We start from the raw sequence: 18,801 nt of genomic DNA on the forward strand, positions 1-18,801 counted from the left end.
GGAGAGAGAGAGAGAGAGAGAGAGAGAGAGAGAGAGGAAGGGAGAGAGAGAGAGCGCTCATAAATACAGTTTAGCAAGGACGACGGTGGGCGAGATGTTAAAGTTCGAAATTCCCGGGATCGTCGACTCTTCGGGGTGAGTTTTACAGGATACCTCGGGATACTCGCGCGCGACTCTGCCACAGGAGGCAGAGAGCGAAGGGAGGAGATGTAAACGGATGAAGAAAGTTCCGCGGGATTGAGCTAACTAATTTGTCAGCCAGGCGCTCGGTCGTATCCGGTTAAACTTTTCCACAGCGGTCGTGTGTCTTTTCCAGGAGCCCGCGACGCGGGCTCCTTCTGGCTTCTCGCGCGGCCGCCTCTGTTTCTACTCCTCCGTCCCGGATTCACGTGAATCATTGTCCGGCGAGAGCACGAGGGTGCATAAACTAGGGCGAAACGGTCGGCAGCCGACACTCGTTACAACATCTGTTTTCGACACTTTTGCTCGGATTTTAACAGATGTTATCAAGTATACGGGGATTTATCCGTTATTCATTAATTGTTTGGCGATTATTATTTATTACTTGTTTATTCATTTCCTCTTAAATCCTCACACTAATCTTAATCTATATGTACATAAAATAGTCTGCCTGTCTGTTCCTTATAAACTGCTAAACCCTTTGACCGATCTAGACCAAATTTTGCATAGTTACTCTCTAGGACTCTGTAGGAAATATAGGCTATATCACATACACACACAAATCCGAGCACTTCACTTCCTCCCCCTAATTCCATCCCCTTGACACTTTATGATAACTCGGACAATGTCGAGTAGTCTGGACTAGTATCTGATAATACCTGCGCAAGAGAGTGCCGAAAACAGGTATACTCAAAGTACAATTTCGTTGTTGAAACGAAAATTTAGTACACCTAATCAAAATTTGATTGAAATGGGATCAACCAAGTGTATAGTAATTGCAACCAACAAATTTAATTACCGCTTGTGTCTTTTGCTTTCTCACTAATACATCCTACGTGATACAAATAAGAAACATGATAATGCTAAATTGTATGCACCAAATACTTTAGTTTACTTCAAATACAAAAATAATTTTTTCAGTGCAGTACTGACTACTCGACGTTTTGCTTTACACCGGACACGTTGCAACAGGCACCGCGAGGACTAAGAGACACCGTGACGACGACGACGACGACGACGACGGCATACGTCTGCGACGCAGGAAAAATCGATATACCTCTACCTACGTGGCGAAGTTTTCGGCCTTTTCGCCTGAGTTCCACCGTCGCGCGTTCGCGTTCATGCGCTTTGTTCGAGCTCCACGTGGACAAAGAGCGACGTTGTGCAAAAAGTCGAGCCCGCTACCCCGTCGCCGTGGAACGCTTTCGAAGTCTCGTGTCCTTTGGCTTGCGGCGGAAAATACCTCCGGATTACCGAGGGTGCAATAATGGTCGTATAAAGAGACATTGGGGAATATAATACACCGACGTATTTTACACAGCGTCGCGAGGGAGCAGACGCGGGCGAATAAATAAGATTCGCGATAACAGCCAGGTCGGAAAGTGATAAATGCGAGAGCGGCTTTCTAATTACAGCGGCTCGCGCGTCGAAAAATCGGCTTGAGTGGCAGAGATAATGTGCGGTAATGTGCAGAAATGCGCGTAGAAGATAAATAAGAATCCGGTTAACCATCTCGCCACGGCAGAGTAATACTCTGTTTTCATGGTATGTGAAATTAACATCCCAGCTTTAGAATTCGATAGTTCTGATTAAAGTTCCAACTTCTTTTTGAAGAGTATAGAAGTACTTTTATATTTATAAAACAAGTTCCAGCGATTAACAGTGCTAAAATAGCAATTAAAATGGGATGCTAACTTTACATCCAATATTATGATAGAAAAATTCGGAGTAGTTGATTTGATATCCTTTGACCAACACTAGAATTCTTGATAGAAAAAATTTGTTTTCAAAAATATAAAAAATTGAAAAAAAATTTAATATCAAGTCAGCGCGTACGCGCGAATAGTTCTGAATAGTTTATTTGATTTCTTCCGGCGAGTTTTAGAGTTCCTGTTAAAAAAAATAATAAAATTCCCAGAATTATTAAAAAAATCACTATCGCAGATTACACGATTGAGGCCAGTGGTAGACATTTGATGTCAGTACCACTGAAGTTAGCATCTCATTTTTAATTGGTATATTTTAAAGTTAATCGCTGAAACTCTTTTTATTAATATGAAAGTATTCTTATATTCTTCAAAAGGAAGCTAATCAGAACTCTAATCGGAACTATCGAATTTTAAAGTTGAAGTTACATACTCCTGTTTATATACTCTTGTTTTCATACCCATGGCTATTTTCATCCGCCGGAAGAACGAAGGATACAAACTCACATTTTTCTCAGCGCGACCGCGTTTTTACTTCGCCAGAAGTTTAATTATAAGCATTAAGAGGTTACGCGAGTCTGACAGGAGTAAAAATTAGAGCAGTTGGAAAAAGTTGTAAATTGATAGAAGCATGAATTTTTTATTATATATATCTGTTAAATACACTTAACAATATGATATAAGAAAGTTGCAAAAGAAATCATTATAAAACTTCAAACGCGTTATTTTTGAAGTAGCATTTCTTTAAACTGTAAACATGATAACTTGAGTATGGTTTATTCGAACTTAATGTTTGACACTAATGTTTATCATAATTGGCGATATTGACTTACGGAGGTTTTTCGCAAATTTCAAGACCATTTTTTACTTATTCAATTAATTTGTTCTTTATTTATTAACTTTTAGACTGCCGGAAAAGCCACTTTTGTGGCTCTAGAGTTTGGGTTAAAATACTACTATTTTTAGTGGTATTTTAAATACTAAATGTATTAAACATATATGTGTGTATGTAGCCTACGCAATGCATGCCTTTCCGGTACCCGTTTCGCGCTCGTCAAAACGTAGCAACGTCTTCGCGGCGCGGCGGCTTTTGTTATCTTCGCCGCACGCGTGAATACTATTACTCGCTCCTCCGGCCTAGTGTCACTCGTTCGTGGTACGCTAACTCCAATAGATAGTTCAAATAGATAGTTCGCGAAATCCATACAAGACACTGTAACTACTAATGTTTCCTTTTTTTTTTCTGTCGACACAACGCCATTGATAGATAAAATATTTATTCTTTTTTTGCGATTTTGTAGACAAATATATGTTTATGTTTATTTATGTTGTCAATATTGCGCTTAGGGCTCGAAATTTCATAAATCTATGCTCAGAATTGGAATCAGCGATAGCAAAAACCCCTAAATACACTGGAAAAAAATTTTTTTATATCTGATCGTATGTACCCTGCCAGGAAAGCCACTTTTGTGACTCTGCATAAATCTCAAAATTCTACGCTATGTATATGTTATTTATATAGAAAAATTTTTAAGAAAAAAAACCACTTTTTTAATGAAAAACTGCCGGCAGCCTACAGATTAAGCTTGAATTTTTCAATGAAAAGATTCAATTTGACTTTTTGTAACTCCCATTTTGCGAAATATGACTTTCTCTCAAAATCTGTGTGTGGTTCGGGAACCGATAATTACAAACAAAATAAACTAAGAAACAAAAAATGTATTAATACTGATTTCAGATTACTTCTGTTGATGTTAGGACGTTTACATAATTTTTTTTACAGAACAAAATTGAAATAATTAACATTTATTATAAAATCTAATTTTTTATATTAAGATATCGTTAAATGTAGTTAATAGGCATACATAACAAAAAATTCATACTTCTATTAATTTGCAAATTTTTACAGCTCCTTAAATTCTACCTAATCTTTACTCCTATCAGGTTTCTGTAACCCCTTAAGTGTAACTTGGTTCGAGGCGAGTTTTATACGTGAGGTAATTTCCCGACGACGAGCGAGCGAGAGGGAGAGGGAGAGGGGGAGGGGGAGGGGGAGAGAGAGAAAGGAGGGGAGAGCGCGTTCGCGCGTGCAACGGTGGGAATTTTCAAGTTCCGAGTTTCTCCGACATCTACTTTTTTTCCTCCCTCTGGTTTCTGCTCGGAATATGACCCTGATGCGCGCTCGATTATTGCCAACGGCAAAGAGGAAGACGTTTCCGGGGAGTTACTTCGACATTAAGAATCGCGCCGCGGATTGGAGAGATCCCGAAAGTCCTCTCCTTTTTCTCTATCTTCCTCATTGAACCCTCGAATTCGCTCCATAACCGTGTCGGTCATCGGCATAAATTGCAAAGTTGAACGTTCGCAAAGAGATCACGCGATAGCAAATACGTCGGGTACGCGTATGTCGTAAAATACTGCACACGAGGTGAGATAGATACGTAAGATTATCGGATTTATTAATCGCTTTGTGCGGTTTTACCGCAGATTTCGCACCTGCCAGAAACACGTCGGTTTTGTAGTCAGCAAAAAGAAAAAAAGAAGAAAGGAAAGAAAAAACAGAAAAAAAGGAAAACAAAATACAGAAAGTCGTCTCGACGGTATCTTTTTCCAGTTTACATTTTCCCTCTTGTTTTTCAACTCGTGTTCCGCAAACACCGTTTTTCCGCGTTATTTCAGTGTTGCGTTCGCATACACGGTGAATTAGAATTGAACTGGCACGAGCTGATGAAATTAACAGTGCCACGGAAAAAAAAGATTTGCCGTCACGCAAGTTTGCTACGCTATAGTAACTAAATCGCAGTAACTACATCTCACAAAATAGAACCTGTTAATTTTCAGATCAAATTAAACATGTTCAAATGATTTAACGAAGAAAAACCTGTGTTCTTTTTATTCAAAAGTAATTTGCATTAATGAAAAGCACGAAAAACATAAGATTGAGAATATTAAATTTTTAAATATTGCAAGAAGATATTATCATCAAGATAATTACGTTGAATTTTTTATAAAGCTATTAAATATTTAAATAAAATTATAACATTATATTGAAATGTAGGACTTAAAAATTGTTCTAATAAAATTATTTATTTTTGCTTATATATAAAAAAATAATAATTGTTAATTTAAGTATATTAGTTTTAAGTAAATAGCGGAATCTGGAATTTAATACACATCTAAAATCATCATATACTCAATCCAATATTTTGTAATTTCCATTAATAAAAATTATTTTTTAATAATAAGGACACAAGTTTTTTTCCTTCAATCATATAAAATATATTCTTGCGAGTAACTTATCTTGCGAAAAAAGCTGTCAGATTACATTTAAAGATTATCAAAAACAAAGATATTTTTTCTAAATAGGAAAATTATCTTTTTCCTGTTTAGATAAGATTTATGATTGTACAGTCAGTTGCAAATCGGTCTGCACACTTTTTATCAAATAAAGTTACAACGTTTCAAATTGTCAGGATTGAAAGCCACTGCTGACGTGTATGCACAGTAAACGATTGTGACAGAAACCTATACAGAGTGTGATATTTGTGAAAAATTTGGAAAAAAAAGGATTTAAATTAAGAGAACATTAATTCAAGGAGCAATTTTTTATGTATTTTTATAACACGATTACAGCGTATACATGCATCAGCAGTGGCTTTAAATTCTAACCACTTGAAGCGTTGTAACTTCATTCGATAAAAAGTGTGCAAAGTGTGCGTGACTGTACCTAATAAAATTTCCTGTTACAGCGGCAGATTTGTTAGTGCAGCGAAGACGATTCTCTATCACGTGGAAAATATAGCTTAGTGGTGCACAACTAATCTTCCGGCTCTTGTATGGAAGGAAATTTGGTACATTAATGGATTTCATTATATAATTAGTTGTTCCCATAATAGAAGTTGGCTAAAGCAACAATATTCATTGAAATTTCTGAAAATACATACGCAGTAAAATACGTATAATTTATATCAGTACATTATGTAAAAAATACATAAACAATTAATATAAAAAAAAAATTTAAATTGCATAATATATAATATATTTCTTATTACGGACATTTGCATTCAGATTTAATGGAGTGCATTTCTCTGTAAAAGGAACAAAAGCATCTGTTTGTTATTTACTGAATAAGTGCATGATTCGTTTAATGATAATTAATGTATTCGCCTCACTCAATGAGCTTAATGAGTGATGGGTTTGTTTTATGAGCAGATTGACAATTGTATTCACGCGCAATTTTTTGCTGCGCTAACAAATTTGCTCAATTGTAACGTTAAATTCTGTCCAGCAAACTACAGATTTGCTGCATCAACCAAACTATTTTTTTCTATGATGGAATAAAATGTTGTTGCACGTAAGGTCGATTTAAAAGCAACGAAAACGATATTAAGCAGATAAGATAGGAGACAAAGATAAAGGAAAGGCGCGTTTCAAGATACGTCCTCTGGGGATAAACCGTCGTGCTCGCGCGAAGTATAATACAATTCGAAGTTCCAGAAACAATTTAACAACAAATTAGTTACTATTCGCGCACAGCAACAAGACAGAGAGAAGAAGCGACCATCGCGAAGGCGTTGAGTAACGATCGTTCGCGTAAAACTAACAAAACGAAATGACGCAAAGATGACGGTACGAAGCGCGAGCATCGCCGTCCATATGATCTTTTTATTATTAGAACGGCTCGAAAAACGTGCACGCTAGTGTCTGCACACGTGTGCAAACGAGAGAAACGTTATCAGGGCGGAACACCCCGGAGATGGGAATCAATTTCTTCGCAACGGGGGAAGAGCGATTAAAGTGACGTCACCGGGATAGGATCAGCTGGGACGAAGTTATATAAATCGTCGAGCGGAGGGAATAGCCGTGCTACTTACTCCTACTTCGCCGTAATCCGGACGATCGGGCGCAGCTGGCAATCGATGACCGCTCCTGTGACCCCCGAGTACGCCGGTGCCGCCTACGCTCACGCCGCGCCTCTCGTCGATCAGGAATATCTCCGTGAGGACGATCAGGCCGAACACAGCGAAGAACATGACGACCAGCATGAACGACATGTTGGCACGTTCCTTGAGGACGCCGGCGTTCGCCCGGCTCCCGCCGGAGCCGGCTCTTCGGCCGCCCATGCTCTGGCAGGCTCTGCAAGTGACAAGCTTGAGAAGGAGAAAGAGACAAAAGAGAGAAGGAGAGTCTTGTCGAAATAAAATCCGGCTTGAGTGTGTGAGAGTAAGTGAGCGAATGAGAGAAAGAGAGAGAGAGAGAGAGAGAGAGAGAGACTTGTGGATTTTTTGCGGGTTACAGAAAGAGAGTGACAGCTCGGTAACCATTAGTATCTCTACATTTCGACCGAATGTTTAAGAATGCATTGTCCATATTAAAAAAATAATAAAAAAAATTTTGAAGAAATTAAAGATTAATCTATATTGCATCTCTATAAATGGAATCGCAAAGTAATTTGACATTGATTCAAATCAAAAGTTTTATTTCACTTTGAGATGTAAGCTTAGCATATATGATAATGTTTTAATTATACATTAATGACGTCCCCTGGGGATTATCTTGAATTATACTATTATATATATGCATGATGTTTTTTTCTGTGTATGAGGTTGCTACCTTTAATAAAGGAAATAAAAAAAAATTATGACAAAAATTTCGATTATTATGTACTTTAAGTATTCAAAATGATGATACAAGGTTTTACTGCGCTTCAGAGAAACATATAAACATTTAAAAGCCCAAAATAATAATATAAAATAAAGTAAATAAACTATTTAAAAAATGCGTTGGCAAAGTAAAACTTATTGCTATTTAACTGTAAAGTATAAGCATTAACGCGTTTCTAATTTTTGTAACTCTTTGTAGAAAGTATACACCCTTAATGCTTAAACGCGGCCATCCTGCGATTATTCTCAAGGGCAAAATAATGGACGAGGAGTAATAGTGAATATAAGATGGCTCGAAATTACTTCGCTGATGCGCGTCCCGCGATTCGACAGTCCATCAGACGTGCAATTACCGTTCGATGCCGTTACGGGATTGACGTCGATCTCATCTCCTGAGAAATCGAAATTTGAAAATCTTATTCCCGTTCATATCCGATCGATCGTCGATCCCCAGGGGGTTCCTACGTTTCTCAAACGGATCCGTGGAGGACGGTCTATCGCGGATTAAATTGAATTTACATAATTAACGCGCCGCAGAAAGATGGTATTCTATTATCCAGTCAGCCCTCTCTTGCGCGCCATACTTGATGTATCCGGGAATCCCGTAACTCGTGACATCGAATAACGCATTAATTAATTCCACCTCCCCTTTGACCGCCACGTAGTTTTTAATATTAAAAATTACAAGTTCCTTTCCTGCCACCCTTCCAGTTGTCCGATACATCGATACCCCGGTTGAATTACGCTGGTACGCGGTATATTCAGCGGCAAGATATCGGCGGATATATTCGACACAGGGTTTTTCCGATAGCGCGAACCTCCGGAGTTTCTGACATGGCAATGTTCCCCCGACACGACAAGCGCACACATCCTAAAACCGACGGGGAACGGAACAGGATAACGGGACGGATACACACACACACACACACACACACACACACACACACACACACACACACACACACACACACACACATACACATACTCCCATACACAAGCCGATGCACAGGGAACGAACTTCTCTCAATCGTCGAATTCAGACGAGATCGGCCGCACGTTCGGCGACCTACCCGGCTTTAAAGCGCGGGCGCCGGGGGAAAACTTTGTTCACGTGCCACGGGACGGCGAATAAAACTGCCACTCGATAGCGCCGACGTGAATAAACAAATCCTGCCACCACGAATAAACACAGGCGATACATTTTCCGCGACAGAGCGCGTGTGCTTCGCGCGCGATTCCACTACACGCGGCCCGCGGAACGCAATTTCGTGTTTCGATCGGCCGCGCCACGTGCGGCGCATATAGCGCGGCGCCGTTAAAATTTTACGGTCCTAAGTGGTCCTCCAGCCTCATATTTACATTCCCGCGAGCCTTCGTGTTTGCATTTCCCTCCCCCCCCCCCTCCCCTCGTGATGCATACACATTCTCGTGATGAAACCCCCGTCGAGGGAAAAAGTTGCGATGACGAGAGACACAATTAGCGTACATTGCAGATAACATCGTCGCGACGCGAATATATTTTATAGTTGCGCGCGTGTAGTGCCAATACGAACCTTTGAGTTATTCATGCACGAAACATCAAAGAGGTTAAAATGATGCGTAAATGTATGCGGGAGAAAGAGAAAGAGAGTGGGGGAGGTAGGGAGAGACAGAGGGTGAGAGAGTAATTTAATTCGGTTCGCAGTCCTTGCGTTTAATTCTGTTATCGAACAGAGCCCAGCGTCTATTTGTACCGCGCACGTTGCAAGATAATTCCACAAAGGGGCTTAATTGAGAAAATTTTAATTACACTATCGGCCGACTTACTTAAAGTTGGTCCAGGAAAACCGCTGCCAAGCATGAGGACGGTAGCTCCTTCTGGAAATACATAATTACGGATATCATTAATTCGCCTTTTTTTCCGGCCAGCCGGCGGCGAACGTTGCGCAATTTCAACTCGCATATTAACCTTTCACCTCACAACGCAAGCGCTGCTCTTCGACGACGGTTTGCCGTTTCATCGTCCGCAATATGCGCGTCACTAAAGCGCAACGTTTTACCGCGGTTCCGCAACGGAGACGAGTTTTATCGGTATACAATAATTGAAGCCGGACGCAATACATATTATATATAATATTTTATATTTATATGTATATAATGATATTATACGATGACATATATAATAATATTATATATGATATTATATATAATGATAAAATCGAACGCATCACGAATGACGAGATAATCACTGTTTATTTGGCAATTACCGCGACACAGCGGCAATTATCATCGGTTTTTATCGACACTGCGATAACGCAGCTCTCATCCGACCGTGCCATAATTGTGACTCACATCTTATTTACTATCAAATCCCATTAACGCGTCGTGAGCCACGGAGCTCGACAGAATTTTGACAGCGCGGAATAATTTGGCCTAATGTCGAGAGAGGAAGAGAAAGAGAGAAAGATAGAGAGAGAGAGAAAGAGACAGAGAAAGAGAGAGAGATAATGTTGTATAGATTCGCTTGATAACGAGAGTTTTACAATCGATAAGATAAAAGTACCAATGCCTATATACTAAAAAATTGGTATCTAACTCTGGACATTTTTATTATTTTAGTTTTTAGATACGAATATCTAATTGTAATAATGAAAATATTTATGATTATAACGGATATTTGTTTGTAGTAGTAACAATGGTAGTAACATGCATGCATACAAGATTATCATTATTAACATTATAGTAGAATTTAATGAAAAAGAAAATTTTCCTGACCATAATTTGTAGCAATTATTTATCTATGTGATTACAAACAAAGTTACAAATACTAAACATTGTTTCCTCAGTGTATTTAAAGAGCGAAACAATAATAAGAATATACAGAGTTAAGCACAAGTGTTATTAATGTCCAGGCATTGTTACTATTACCCTTCTGTTATCCTTTAGAGGTCTCTCGTGTGCATTAATGCAGAAACGCGCTCGTATTGCGAATATTATTACGATGCATATCTGATTAGATGCTCGATGTCGCGACGGTAACGCAGTCGCGCGTCTGACCGGCCCGCTAGCATAAATTACACGAACTTGCGACAGTCGACACTTTTAATGGCTCGGTCGCGTGTGACTGTAAGATGCCTTTATTGAGAAAAAAATAAAGGAGAGCCCCTCGAGCGTCGATCAATCTTAAAAGCACATAATAGAAATCTGATTGCACAGTCATCCGTAATATTACGACTTCATGTCTCCTGCGGTATCAAGGAAATTATCAAACCACTATTTACTCTGTGAAATTGTTAGGTCGTTTGGCGTTAGATAAAGAACGCTAATATTGATGCATAAAATATTGATATAGTTTATATGGAAGTGAAAGAGAGAGAGAAAGAGAAAAAGAAAAAGCGTACTTTATTACACGCTCTCAGACAAATCCTTTAAAGCGAGAGAAAGAGAGAGAGAGAGAGAGAGAGAGAGAGAGAGAGAGAGAGAACGGGAGGGGGGAAAGATAGTCTACGTTGTAGCTGAGTGTGTAAATATATTAAAATTTCCGAGTGCCCGAATATCGAGCATTTTTCTTAAAATATCGCGACGACCTCGTTGTGAAAGTAAAGCGTCGCGAATCCTATTGGAGCATTAATGAATTCTTCCCATTAACCTCCTTCGTATATTTACACAATTAAATCGTTATCATTCGGAACTATTGTCTTTTCGGAGAGCCCCCGCGAGCGCTTTAAATAAATAAATACGCTCCCGCTCGCGTTTGCGAGGTCTTGCCACCGAAGATTTACGTTGCAATTTATCTTCCGGTGACGGGTTTCGTCGTTTACAGAAAGCACTTCGTAAAAAGGGCAATGTAGTCATAGCCGCCGCTATACGGGGTGTCTCAGATTTAAGAAGAGATATTTCGGCTCACTTGGCGATTTGTATGCAGAATACGTATACCGTTTAATCGTGACACGAAAAAATTTCGAACGTATGTAAACTCACGATGCGACAAACTAATGCGATTTCCGACGTGTGCATTTTTCATTTCGATTCAATCGACTCTTCATTGGCCACATTTACGTTCTAACTTATTCCGCATTAATTACAACTCATAACTTAAACTCAACTGATGAATGTACTACATTAAGAAAAAAAATATTGAAAAAATAACAAATATTTATTTTATAAGTACTGATAACATATTTCTGCTAACATCCGCGTTCGGCATTTACTTGCCTTATATCTTCTTCATGGAAATTGATGAGATGCGTCAGAATCGCAGCCGTCCATCATCGGACCGTATCCACCGCGGCAATAAAGTCTAAATTATTAAACCTCCGCCCGCTACTTTGTTTTTCGCTAACGTGGTTTGCTTTGTGGGCAACATCAACCACTTTTATTCCCATATATGAGTAAAGAAAATAGCAAATATTTTTTCACCACACTGAGAAAAAAATATTTGAAAATTTATTTATGGAATAAAAATTTATTTTTACAAGAAATTTTTATGAAATATAAGTTTTTTCTTTCTCTCTTTTTATTCTTAGAAGTAAATTTTTAAGTATTCTTTATTTAGTGTATTTCAAATCTATGTACAACTTTGTAGTTAGAACATTGTTTAATCCTTAATACTTGTAGCTTTTGTCTTTAATCCGTAACAACATACAACACAATTGAAATTTCAACTATTCCAAAAATGAGTCACGAAGCGGACGGTAGGTCAAGACACTGACAAGGGAACACCGCGAATCTGAATTCTTTGATTTTGCTACATTTTTGTGAGTATTTAGAATAACATACTAATAAAAAAACATGAATAATGGTAAGTGCCATTTGTGCTCTATCTCTATTTAAAGATATGATTTACATTCTCAAAATAAAAAGGGCAATTTCACTTTTTCGTGTATTACTCTTAAATTAAAGGAGATAGAAAAAAATTTTTCGAATAAAAGTTTAATAGTAAGTTAAGTGCTGTAAATTGATATAAGCATAAATAAAAAATACCTTTTTTTATTGTAACAAAAATTTTATTTATGCTTATGTCAGCATAAATAAAATTTACAGCACTTAACTTACCATTAAACTTTTATTCAAAAAATTTTTTCTATCTCTTTTAATTTAAGAGTAATACACGAAAAAGTGGAATCGTCCTTTTTACTTTGAAAGTGTAAATCATATCTTTAAATAGCGATAGGGTACAAATGGAATATATTGTTATTCATTAATCGATTTACTCTACATACTCACAAAAGTATATCAAAGAGTTTGGTTGTTCCCTTGTGAGAAAAAATACTTGAAAATTTATTTGTGGAATATAAAATTTATTTTTGTGAGAAATAAACTTTATATTCGTAAAAACAAACATTATATCTCACAGATAAATTTTTTACTTAAATTTTTTTTTTCTCAGTGTATACACAAAGAAAGAATATTTGAAATTTTATTTGTTGGATATGGTTGAGGTTGTTTATTTCTGCAAAATAAAGTTTATCTCTGTGAAATAACCATTATATTTCACAAATAAATTTTCAACTATTTTTTCGCCGGTATATATTTTTTTCTAATATGCCAAATTTTCCAAGCATCTTTCATGATATAATTTTCCCGGATACACTTACCCGATGTATACATCGCGCGAGACATTGCGCTAACCAGATGCTAAGGCGAAACAATAATTCGTCGGTAAGGAAAGCCACAGTGAATAAATCCTTGCATGGTCAGCCAGGCCGGCTGACTGGCCGACCGACCGGCCGTCTGTCTCTACTTGGATTGGAGCTTGCTTTTAGCCGCCGTGGCGGCTTCGTCTGCATTCCCTTTTTACGCGAGCCAAAGGAACGGTCGGGTCCTCGTTTCAGCCGTATTACGTTGGCTTCGCATGAATAGAGAACACGACCCAAAGCTGTGCCGAGACACGCCGCGGAGTATCGCAATAAATTAGCGACGACGCTTAACGCTTCCGGCGGCGGGTAATATTACACCGCGAAATAAATGAACGACGAACCGTCCGTGCAGCACAGTTAATCACGCGCTACGTCAAAGGTGAGACGAAATTACGGTGGTCTCGAAGGTGCCGGAAATTACGCTCGAGAAAAAGTCACCGCGCCAAGAACACGAGGGGCGCATTTTTCTTATCGGCTTCTCGTATGTCTTATCGGATTATCGCTAGCGGTCACTATTTTTCATACCTGTTAACGAGCCACGATTAAAGTAACGAGAAACTACGTTTGATCGTAGATGAAGATAGAGAACCGAATGCCGAATCACCGAGCTTTTGGCAATTCAAAGCCGCCCTTGCGGATTTCGAGCCTTCAATCCGAGTCGAAATCTCAGCCCTGCTCTTTTGATCTGAATCTTCCAACATCTGTACATTCTGAAGGCTTGATCAATGTATGTTTAGCCCAAGTCGAAATTTTAGTCCTACTTTTGATCTAAATTCTCTAGCATCTCAAATAATATTTTGACGGCTCTCAAATTTAAAATCAAATACGTAAAAATAGCACGATAGGCAATTGGCTCTTATCGTCTTATTCCCACATAATTAACACTGAACTTTCCCGATGGACTGAGAGGCAAAGACGCAAGAGACAAAAAACAGAAAACAGGAAGCAAAGAGCACATTGCAGATTAGGTTTAAGGGGACTGGAGGGTCAGATTGCCTAAAAATCGTGCTTGTTCTTTCACAATTTTTTATGACAAACTGAATAAATATACGAAAATGTTATTTTGATGTGTATTTATACAATATATAAAGAGAAGAAAAATATAATTTTGATGATGAAATATTCAATATAAATGTAATGGTACATGCAGTTAAAATATATTTTATTTTTCTTTTCAAGGTCGTTATTTTACAGTAATATCTTGACTCTCAATGATTTAATTAAACTGAATTTTAGGTAGAGAATTTCCGTAAGCTTGTCGTTATCGTGTGAACCACTATAATTAAAATTGAGTAAAAGTTAACAAAATTGCAAATATCTTAATGGAATATTATTAAATTTTCAGTTCTTTTATAGTAAAAAAATTAATATTTCAAAATTAAATATTTTCACGAGTTTGTCACCGAAAGTCAAGATATTACTACAAAATGACGACCTTGAAAAGAAAAACAAAATATATTTTAACTGCATATACTGTACACTTATATTGAGTATTTGATCATCAAAATTATATTTTTCTTTTCTTTATATGTTGCATAAACACACTTCAAAATAACACTTTCGCATATTCATTCAGTTTGTCATAAAATATTGTGAAAAAAACAAGCACAATTTTCAGGCAATCTGATCCTCCAGTTCCTTTAATATCAACATGCGGATGCCCACTAGATAAAAATCCGCACGAACTTACGGATCAACCTAATAAATAAAACGCAAGCGAGACGCCCTCACTTAAATTGTATCTCGTGGGAGACATTCGTGATCGTGAACTGGCGTCGCGACATCTCTCCCGACGTGTATTTCTTGGACGGTTATATCGGACGGAAATGAACGTAGGAGGCCTCAAAAGGCAATCTGGCCAGTTTGACCGCAACGGATATTATTTCCTTCCGCCTGTTGCGCCGAATCGATTTCCCCGGCTCGGTCATAATATGTTCGAACATCGGAAGATTTCCTCCGCTTTCTGACGTGGTGACCTGCGGGTAATACGACGCCGCCAGAGATAGCCTCAGCATCGCCGTCATCCACCTCGACGACGACGACGACGACGACAACGACGGCTGTCTCAAAAGGACCTTGCGGGAGCGGTTATCCTCCTCATAGAAATCGCGGAACGGTAACGCTGAAAGCGCAGAAAAATTCGTGCAGCCCTACTGCGGCAGTGGGTACGCCGGGATACGCGACGTGACGTTTTTCGATATACTATTTGGTCCCTGCGGGCTGCGCGTCTCGCAGATTCTATTTCAAGAATTTGCATGGCAAAGCGACGTAATTCCGGTGACATAATATCGATATTTCGAGTCGCAGGCAGTCAATAGCGGTCTGTAACTCGAAAGTGGCACCGGGGAAAATGTTCCGTCGGGATCCAAATCGGTGTTTCCCGAACTGTTCTCATAGAGTTTATAGGAGGAAATGTAATACTATCGCAAAATTGAAAAAATGAATATAAGATCGAGCAGAAATGCGCTTTTTCCTCGCGCGAAAAGGATTTATGGTATTTTAGGTATCGAAAAAGATAAAAATAGAAGGGGTGATAGAGGGAGGAAAAGGAAGAGCGAGAAAAAGAAAGAGAGAGAAAAAGTAAGAGAGAGAGAGAGAGAGAGAGAGAGAGAGAGAGAGAGAGAGAGAGAGAGCCGCTAGTTAAATGGCTACGAAATACTTGTTTTTCTCATCTCTGAAAAAGCGAAGATGGTTTCACCGAAATTTTTGCAAACGCACTATCAGTAATTGCGCAATTCTTATTTGAGTTTCCGAGCGTACAATCAAGCTGTGTTGTACATATCAATCAGCGCCGCAGTCAATGTACAAAAAATTTTACGAAAAATATCATGGATAATACACTGTAAAATATTTTGCATTAAATTTAACGCATGTCCCAATTTATCCACTCCAATTTTTCCAGGAATTCGAAACAAAGGCAAAGTATATTAACAGAAAATAACACAACTTTTCTGTACATTTTATATATAAGCCGTGTTACTTTAAGATCAATCAATAGCAGTAAATTTTTATGAACTCAACGCAGAAGTCTGAATAAGTCTAATAGTCTGAATAACATAACTATAATATATTAAATCAACACACGGATATATTAAAACTTCAACACAAATTTCTCTACACGAATTGATTTTAAATATAAAATGCTCTTTACCGTATATAAAGTATATTATACGTGATATATCGAGGAATATTACATTACGCGATTCGCGAAAGAAAGAAACGCATACACATAGAAAAATATATACTGCGTTCGAATAGATGTTACTTGTTTCAAATATTTTATAAATTCACATATCCGCAAATCTACAAGTCCGCAAATCTCACAAGTTCATCAAATTTATTCAAAATATGTTCTGGCTCTTATTAAGTTTATAATTTTAATGAAGAATATTAAAATATTAAAATCAACAATTCGATTTATCTACAGAATCGAAGCAGCTTCATATCCGATAAAGTTTTGCAACACTTTTGTAAAAAGAGTAAATTTGAGTAGAATTTCTGTAAAAAAAATAAAATCGAGTACATAACAATGAGCTCTTTCGAAATTTGTCATAAGTATATTCTAAAACCACTGTCAAGAGAATTCTTTGCTGAAGATAATAACTATTACTTAAAAGAAAAAAAATAAACAGAGTGATCGCTTTTCTTAGCAGAGTAGAATATTCTGTGATACTTTTCTGTGTGTCGTTAAAGTCGTTAAAGTCTTAGGGCCGATAAACAATGAGTAGGGGCTACGTTCGATTATTATCCACGAACATCGGTTTATACGTGCTTGATCTATTACGGATTTTGTTCAATGTCTGACCCTTAATACTGGTACGAGTTATCGAAGATTTTTACGATTTGCACGAATTACTGGATGGATTCTCTCTCTCTCTCTCTTTCTCTCTCCCCTCTCTCTTCCCTCCCCTCTTTCTCTCTATTCCCTCCCCCTCTCTCTTGTGTCCCTGCTGAGAACCTCGACATTTAGCGAACTGGAAGCAAACGACTCATTAAGGCAGGCATGCCGGCGAGTGATTTATTTTGCACGGTAGAAACAATAAAAGCCGCTGCTGCGCGTAACGATGATGAAATCGTTGCCGTTAATTGCAGCGTGACGTTAAGTTCTTCGTCAACGACGAGTGACAGTTTAATTGCGGGTTCGAGTGACGATGCGGTGGAGACGGGGCTTTTTTGTTTTGTGATCACCGGTGGAACACACGGCGCGCGCGTGTGTCCGCGGACGACGGTCCGTGGTTATAATTAGAGAGAATTACGTGAAGAAAGTCCGGGGGAAACGGGAGAGCGACGATCGTTGCTCCCGTGAGAAATCGGCTATCGATTCCTGGAGCGAGGCAAAAGGATAAGCGCGGCGAAGAACGCGGCCACCGTTCGGAAGTTTTCGCAGCATAACTCGCGGAGAATGGCGAATTAATCTTAAAGTTCGCAAGGTAATCTAAAGGGGGTAAATTGAGAGGTAAGTAAATTTCGCGGCATTGTATCGGGAGATTTTGCAATGTTGCACGGGAGCAAAATTTAGCACGCAAGAACAAACACCGAACACGAATAATAATCGTCCGACAATCATTTCGCTCTCGCATAGAACAAGAAAAATACTCACTTAAATACTCACTTAAAACTAATATACTCTAATTAACAATGTTAATTTCGTATATAAGCAATGATACACTGAGAAAAGAATATTTAAGAATTTATTTGTAGGATATAAAGTTTATTTCTGCGAAATAAAATCTATTTCTTCAAAATAAAGTTTATTTCTGTGAAATAAATTTTTATTCCACACACACATATACAAAAATAAATTTTTAAGTATTTTTTTCTCGGTATACATCGTTGCGTTAGAAGAATTGTGAGGTCTTAAATTTCGATAATGTTACAATTTTATTTGAATACTGTAATAATTTTTTCAAAAAGTATAATATGATTGTTTAAAAGTATAATAATGATTTGATAATAATGATACCTTATTCCTCAATCCAGCTTTTCCTTCATGAAAATTATTTTGCCACAATAAGAATTTATTTTTCTTTGTTGAATCACAAAGTATATTGATGCAAGTAACTGATCTTCGTTTAACTATAAAATCTCATCTGAAGATTTATATGTCCGAAATAAAGACATTTTCAAAACAAGAATATTCATTTTTATTCTGCGCGCACTCGCGCATTTACTCGCGATATGTCTGTGTGCGCTCGTGTACTTTTATCGTATAAATATTTTTTAATTTATCACACTTTTTTAAGCAGGACGGACGGATTCATGTAAAAAGTGGACATAGCCTGGAGTAAAGTCCCGCTCTCTCACGATGATAATTTTTCCTACAGCTTATCGGAAATTTACGGCACGTTCGCCATGCAAATTTTTATTAATTCATCCGCTGCTTCCTTCACAAATTCAATCTAACGGGTGTCCTCGGACGCTCTGATTGCTCATCGATCGGCGGGAGAAAGCCTATTATGCCGCTCTCTTATTCTCTCGTGCACGTGTCCGTATTAATAAAAGAATCAATAAGCTTCAATAACTTCCGACCGCGTGTCCGCCTTAAAATTGAACGTGATTATTCGATGAGCTCTCTCCTATTCTCTCTCTCTCTCTCTCTCTCTCTCTCTCTCTCTCTCTCTCTCTCTCTCTCTC

At 38.0% G+C, this 18,801-nt stretch overlaps 1 protein-coding gene across 4 annotated transcripts in view; it reads right to left on the bottom strand.

The window, feature by feature from the left end:
• The window catches only part of LOC116846749, a 41,019-nt gene that overhangs the window by 9,944 nt on the left and 12,274 nt on the right, over nucleotides 1-18,801 (bottom strand). For all 4 annotated transcript variants that reach the window (XM_032820988.1, XM_032820989.1, XM_032820991.1 and 1 more), the window contains exons 2-3: nucleotides 9,356-9,406; nucleotides 6,761-7,022 (exon numbers count right to left, since the gene is read on the bottom strand). In XM_032820988.1, the coding sequence (XP_032676879.1) occupies nucleotides 6,761-7,022; nucleotides 9,356-9,406 (313 nt within the window). The remainder of the gene's footprint in view (nucleotides 1-6,760; nucleotides 7,023-9,355; nucleotides 9,407-18,801) is intronic.

Source organism: Odontomachus brunneus, unplaced genomic scaffold (genome assembly GCF_010583005.1).
Source record: "Odontomachus brunneus isolate Ranch 3 - 2012 unplaced genomic scaffold, Obru_v1 Obru_scaffold_069, whole genome shotgun sequence".
Classification (NCBI taxonomy): Eukaryota; Metazoa; Arthropoda; class Insecta; order Hymenoptera; family Formicidae; genus Odontomachus; species Odontomachus brunneus.